Source organism: Otolemur garnettii, unplaced genomic scaffold (genome assembly GCF_000181295.1).
Source record: "Otolemur garnettii isolate 467f Iridium unplaced genomic scaffold, OtoGar3 scaffold00080, whole genome shotgun sequence".
Classification (NCBI taxonomy): Eukaryota; Metazoa; Chordata; class Mammalia; order Primates; family Galagidae; genus Otolemur; species Otolemur garnettii.
The window spans coordinates 3,895,854-3,903,213 of NW_003852475.1; the positions used below are offsets into that span (position 1 = coordinate 3,895,854).

Genomic DNA, 7,360 nt, shown 5'->3' on the forward strand with positions numbered 1-7,360 from the left:
TCTCTTGACTCAGCCTCCTGAGTAGCTGGGACTACAGGCACCCGCCACAACGCCTGGCCATTTTTGGTTGCAGCCATCATTGTTGTTTGGCGGGCCCGGGCTGGGGATTCAAACCCACCACCTTAGATGTATGTGGCTGGCGCCTTAGCCGCTTGAGCCACAGGCGCCGAGCCCCAAGAGTGGATTTGAGTAGGTATAGCTTGATCCAGGGATCTTAAGGTTATAATTACAATTTTCTTCTCTTTCTTTCTTTCTTTCTTTCTTTCTTTTTTTTTTTTTGAGAAGGAGTCTCACTCTGTCACCCTAGGTAGAATGCCGTGGCATTGTCATAGCTCACAGCAAACTCAAACTCTTGGGCTCAGCAGTCCTCTTGCCTCAGCCTCCCAAGTAACTGGGGCTATAGGTATTTCCATGATGGTGACTAGTTTTTCTATTTTTAATTAAGACAGGGCCTTGTTCTTGCTTAGGCTGGTCTCAAACTCCTAAGCTCAAGTGATCTACCTGTTTCTGCTTTTCAAAGTGCTAGGATTACAGGTGTGAACCACAGTGCCTGGCCCAATTACAAATTTTTTTCCCTCTCTTTTTAATCTCTTAGTTTCTTCTCTTTTAGCTTCATTCTCAGAGAAACTCTAGAAATGGTGTCAGGAGAGCTCAGCCCCCTTGCACTCTTAGAATCATGAGTTTGTGATCCTAGAGGGAAGAGATTCATCCTTTCTTCCAATGCCTGTATCGGTCACTGAAGAGAATAATGATTAGCCTTGCCTGGGCCATGTGGACACCTCCAGACCAATTGTAGTGTCCGTTTGCTTGGGCTTTCTAATGGGAGTAGGTGACATGACCGCCCTGCAGTGAAGAACGTGTGAGAAATGTTATTGATCGTTGTTCCAGAATGAATCACATGTAGCAGACGTAAGGCAGTTTCCAAAACAGACCAAAATAAGTTCAGATTTCTAGTACATCATGCTGGTTTGATTATGGTTAGTATTTATTTTTTTCTCTACTTTTCTATATTTTTATATTGGACAGTTAACTAGTAGTAGTTCTGTAATAAGAAATTTTTTTTTTTTTTAATTTTGAGACAGAGTCTCACTTTGTCACCTGTGGCAGAGTGCCGTGGCATCATAGCTCACAGCAATTTCAAACTCTTGGGCTCATGATTCTCTTGACTCAGCCTCCTGAGTAGCTGGGACTACAAGTGACCACCACAATGCCTGACCTAAGAAAAAAAAATTTTTTTAATTTATTTAATTTTTTTTTGAGACAGTCTCACTTTGTCACCCTTGGTAGAGTGCCATGCATCATAGCTCACAGCACCCTCAAACTTTTTGGCTCAGGCTATCCTCTTGCCTCAGGTTTGCATTTTTAGGAGAGACAGGGTTTCACTCTTGCTCAAGCTGGTCTTGAACTCAAGAGCTCAAGCATCTACCCACTTTGGTCTCCCAGAGCGCTAGGATTACAGGTGTGAGCCACTATACTCGGCCCAGAAAAAAATTTTGATGCAATTTTCCAAAAATAATGAAATAATGAGGTTTTAGTGAACTATAATCAGGCCCCTGCACTCCAGCCTGGGTGACAGGGAGTTCCAGTCTAAAAGAAATAAATAAATGAAGAATGAAATAATTTGGGGCACTGTGGCTCACACCTGTAATTCTAGCACTCTCGGAGGCTAAAAGGTGGGAGGATCACTTGAGTTCAGGAGTTTGAGATCAGTCTAAGGAAGAATGAGACCCCATCTCTACAAAAAATAGAAAAATTATGGCTTGGCACCTGTAGCTCAAGCAGCTAGGGCGCCAGCCACATACACCAGAGCTGGCAGGTTCGAATCCTGCCAAACAACAATGACAATTATAACAAAAAATATAGCCGGGCATTGTAGTGGGCGCCTGTCGTCCCAGCTACATGGGAGGCTGAGGCAGGAGGATCGCTTAAGCCCAAGAGTTTGAGGTTGCTATGAGCTGTGATGCCAGGACATTCTACCTAGGGCAACAGAGTGAGACTCTGTCTCCAATTTAAAAGGGGAATATGAAGAGGTAAAGATGCTAACTTTTCTTTTCTTTTTTCATTAGCACTGTTGCAAGAATTCAATTCCGTCTTCCTGATGGTTCTTCCTTTACAAATCAGTTTCCTTCTGATGCTCCTCTAGAAGAAGCAAGGCAGTTTGCTGCACAGGTAAATTTGTCTTGAGTTCTGATAAAGCTAAATATATATGTTATTAAATTATAGGAATGGAAAGCTCCATGGCCAGGCCTGGTGGCTCATGCCTGTAATCCTAGCACTCTGGGAGACAAGGCAGTGGCTTGGCTTGAGCTCATGGGTTCGAGACCAGCCTGAGCCAGAGCCAGACCCCATCTCTACTAAAAATACAAAAAACTGAGGCAAGAGGACCGCTTGAGCCTCAGAGTTGGAAGTTGCTGTGAGCTATGATGTCACCGTGGCACTCTACCCAGTTGTGACTCTGTCTGAAAAAAAAAAAACAAATTCCAAAGCAGAACTTGAAGACTAAGTCATGACTCATCTCGAAGATGAAAACACAAGACACCTCTGAGACATAGTCCAACTTCTACTGTGCATTAGTGTATATGTGCACAGTGTATCTGCTTGTTATACAGAGAGTAGGCATTTGCTGATTCTGTGTGGTAGAGGAGTAAGAAGCAGGTGGTTTCCTGAAGGTCCTACTCCCCTGAAAAGGAAGAAGTTTTACTTGATCCTCTGTTTTTTATAGGTTGCTTAGGGACTGACCTTTTTCCTACCGCCTACCTGTTGCCAAGCAAAAAGAGCAGTAAACTTTATTTGACAAGTATCTTCTTTAGGAATTTACTTCCGGAATATAGCCTTAGTTAAAATCTGAATGAGAGATGAACTTTTATATCTTGGAAAGTAAGATGTGAGTCATTTCCAATTTGTTTTTACTTTCTGATTGGTTCCTTATTCAGAATGGGTTCTGGGTATCAGGTGCCTTTTAGATTCCAGGCTCTTTATATACCAGTTATCTTTCATGTATATATCTTCAAGGTTAAACTTGGAGGTTTGGCTTAAGATTTTTATGCTAGATATCTTTGCTCCATTTATTCTCCCTCACTTATGGGTCCCAAGGGAAGGACACCTCAAAAGGCGTCTGCCTTTCTCAACTGGTGAGTTAAGCTAGACAGTGTTAAAGCTTCCCCTGGCTGGGCACAGTGGCTTACGTCTGTAATCCTAGCACTCTAGGAGGCTGAGGTGGGAGATCAGGAGTTCAGTACCAGCTTGAGCAAGAGCAAGACCCTATCTCTACAAAAAGTTTAAATATTAGCCAGGCATGGTGGTATGTGCCTGTAGTCCCAGCTACTTGGGAGGCTGAGGCAGCAGGATTGCTGGAACCTAAAAATTTGAGGTTACTGTGAGGTAGGCCAACTCTATGGCACTCTAGCCAGGGCAACAGTGAGATTCAATCTCAGTAAAACAAAACAAAAAGCCCCCCAAAATAACTTCCCCTAAACTTTATAGTAGAACCAATTCTGAAACAGACTGTTTCATTCTTCTTTTGTTTGGGGGCCTCCCACAAGGTTTCCCCCCATCCTGAGTCTTACTGCTTTTGCCACAGGAAGGGCGCTGACAAGGGAAAATGAGTGATCTTTGATTGCATCTGTCCTATTAAAACTCTGCCTTAATACAATGAGCAAATTATTATTACTAATTTTTTTTTTTTTGAGACAGAGTCTCACTTTGTCACCCTTGGTAGAGTGCTGTGGCATCATAGCTCACATCAACCTCAAAAAAAAAAAAAAAACTTGGGCTCAGATGATCCTCTTGCCACAGCCTCCCAAATAGCTGGACTATGGGTACCTGTCACAACACCTGGCTGGGGTTTTTTTTTCCATTTTTAATAGAAGACAGGGTCTCGCTCTTGCTCAGGCTGCTCTTGAACTCCTGTGCTCACGTGATACACCTGCCTCAGCCTCTCAAAGTGCTAGGATTACATGTGTGAGCCACTGCATCTGGTTTAATGAGCAAATTTTTAATTTTTGTATGTTCTTAGGTTAGAGTGAGAACAGTAGAGTTATGTGTGTGACCTATGTTAATAAAATTACAAAAAAATGAATTAGGCTCTTTCTTTGGAATCTTCTAGGGAAAGATGAGCAGCTGTCTAAGATTTTATAAGTTTAGGTGACTTAAAATTGTGAAGATAATTGTGGTACTCAGCAGTATAAATTCCTGGATTGGGATTATATGTATATAGTGTAGTCAGATTCTGGACCATTTTGTGCTTTGAAACAAGGAGGAGGCTAAAGCTCCTGGAGTTTTATATATGACGGAAATTCTGGTCTAGTCCAGATTTTTAGTAGGGAGTACAGATGATCTAAATGCCTCTTTGTAAGAAGTGAAATCCCTAATGATGAACTGCAGCCATAAAGGAGATAAATATTTGCTCATTTTTATTCAGTTTATTACATGGTTTTAGGAACTATATTCTTGCTACATTGCAGTCATCTTTGAGTTATAGAAAGTTTTAAAAACGTTGGATTTGAGGCTGGGCACAGTGGCTGACTCCTGTAATCTTGGCACTCTGGGATGCCAAGGTGAGTGGATTGCCTGAGCTAATGAGTTGGAGACCAGCCTGAGCAAGAGCAAGACCCCATCTCTAAGAAAAACTGGGCTTTGTGGCAGATGCCTATAGTCCCAGCTACTCAGGAGGCTGAGATTAGAGGATTGCTTCAGCCCCAGAGTTTGAGGTAGCTATGATACCACGGCACTCTACCGAGGGTGACAAAGCAAGACTCTGTCTCAAAAAAACAAATACAGGGGCAGCACCTGTGGCTCAGAGGGGTAGAGTGCAGACCCCATATACTGGAGGTGGTGGGTTCAAATCCGGCCCCAGCCAAAAACTGCAAAAAAAAAAAATACAAAACAAAAAACATTTGGATTTGATAGCTTTTCAGCTTTTTGAAGTGTACCTTTTATAAGTGTTAATTTTGCATTTACATTTAAGTAAACTTTTAAGCCAATTTTAATGAAGTCATTTTGGACACATATTAGTAATAAAGTATCTTCTAAAAAGACACTGTATAATCTTTTAAAACTTATGTTACAGACTGTTGGCAACACTTACGGTAATTTTTCATTAGCAACCATGTTTCCCAGGAGGGAATTTACCAAAGAAGATTATAAAAAGAAATTACTGGATCTGGAACTTGCCCCAAGTGCTTCAGTGGTACTGTTGCCAGTATGTATTTTTTTCTATTCTTACAGTTTTCTGTTTGTTCTCCTTATCTTTTTATTTTTTGAAGATCTTAATTCTAAGTCTTTTGTTTCTCCTGATTAATTCAAGGATATATATATATATATACACACACACACACACAATTAGGTTACATTGTTTACATTTGTAAGGTAAAGTCCAGGTTGTAGTTGATTCCTCATCATTTTTTATGATTATTAGGAAGGGCAAAGGTATACTGTGAGAAATTAAAATCCAAAAACTAGATCAAATTATTGTTCCGTTATCCAGTGCTTTATATACTTGTATTGCTGATATTGCTTGTGAGACCCATGTAGTTTAACTTTCAGCTTTTTTCCTCTCCTATTTTTGTGTATAAAAAATGACTACTTAGCCAGGTGTTGTGACAGGATGGCTTGAACCCAAGAAGTTGAGGTTGCTGTGAGCTATGATGCCATTGAACTTTAGTACCTAAGGCACAGAGTGAGACTCTGTTTAAAAAAGAAAGAAAAAAACTGCCAGGATAGAAAAATCAGAAATGCAGATTATCTAATAATTCATGGACTTAAAATCTTTTATTTATATAGAGCTCTACTGTTTACCAGGTTTTTCAAAAACATGTTATTTTAACATAAAAATAACAAAATAACATTAATTTTTAAACAAATTATCCCATTTGATCTTCACAATATTTTAATCTCTGATAAAGAAGAGAGGCTCACTGGCAGCGTCCATTGCTTAGTGGGTAGGGCACTGGCCACATGCACTGGGGCTGGTGGGTTCGAACCCAGCCCTAGCCTGCTAAAAACAAAAAAATAGCCGGGCTTTGTGGTGGGTGCCTGTAGTCACAGCTGCTCATGAGGGTGAGGCAAGAGAATTGCTTAAGCCCAAGAGTTTGAGGTTGCTGTGAGCTGTGACACCACGGCATTCTACCTAGGGTAACAAAATGAGACTCAAAAAAAAAAAAGAAGAAGAAGAAGAGAGGCTTAGATAGCTAAATGACTGCCACAGTCCCACCTTAAATGCCAGAGCTGAGCTAAGAGGCTGGGTCTCCTATGTCATGGATAGTGTAGTTTTCCCTGCTCTATCCTGGAACACCTCAATGTAAAACAGTGAGCCCTACAGTAATCAGGATTCATTTCATTATATTCACTGAGGTTTAAAACCCTTCCTTTTATTTTTTATATCAGCAAGAAAGTGTTTTCTTATTAAAGTTAATTTTATTACAAAAGTTTTAATTTACAAATATTTGGTTGATTTCACCAATAGCTACTTTGTACTCTGTATAATTACTCTTTAAAAACAGAGTTCCCAGGAGTTCCCAAAAGTTTATACACACATGAAAAATATCAAAAGTGGTAATTTTACCTTGCAGTAAGTTAAAATCAGTAGGACCTCCCTTTCCTTAGAAAAGGTTCATCTAGAATATGGGTGTGAGGTAATTATGCTAATGTAGCTTTTATCTGGGTTTATTTCTTAATTTCTAGGCAGGAAGACCAACTACATCGATTGTACACTCTTCCAGTGGAGACATTTGGACATTGTTGGGGACAGTACTTTACCCATTCCTTGCCATCTGGAGATTGATTAGCAATTTCTTATTTAGTAATCCTCCTCCTGCACAGACTTCAGTGAGAGTACCATCGTCGGAACCCCAAAACCCTGCATCATCTAGCAAATCAGAAAAAAGGTATGTGTGTTTTCCCCATTTCCAAAATATGTAAGTAAGACCCAATACCTGTTGTGTTTTTTTTTTTTTAGAGACAGTGTCTCACTTTATCACCCTTGGTAGAGTGCCATGACGTCACAGCTCACAGCAACCTCCAACTCCTGGGCTTAGGCGATTCTCTTGCCTCAGTCTCCTGAGTAGCTGGGAGTATAGGCGCCCACCACAACACCCAGCTATTTTTTTTGTTGCAGTTTTGCTGGGGCCGGGTTCAAACTCACCACCCTCAGTATATAGAGCCAGCACCCTACTAACTGAGCCACAGGCACCGCCCAGCCTTTTTCAAAATATAAAGTTTGTTATGAGTACTTCTTACTATACATATATGTCCTCTCTGGTCCTCACACTGGAGGGAACAAACAGAAATGTTCTTTTTTTTTTTTTTTGAGACAGAGCCTCAAGCTGTCCCCCTGGGCAGAGTGCCGTGGCATTACAGCTCA

At 40.8% G+C, this 7,360-nt stretch overlaps 1 protein-coding gene across 1 annotated transcript in view; it reads left to right on the top strand.

Moving 5' to 3' along the window:
• The window catches only part of UBXN4 (UBX domain protein 4), a 57,528-nt gene that overhangs the window by 44,809 nt on the left and 5,359 nt on the right, over positions 1 to 7,360 (top strand). Inside the window, exons 9-11 of the mRNA XM_023515853.1 lie at positions 2,064 to 2,169; positions 5,069 to 5,200; positions 6,682 to 6,884. Coding sequence (XP_023371621.1) covers positions 2,064 to 2,169; positions 5,069 to 5,200; positions 6,682 to 6,884 — 441 coding nt within the window. The remainder of the gene's footprint in view (positions 1 to 2,063; positions 2,170 to 5,068; positions 5,201 to 6,681; positions 6,885 to 7,360) is intronic.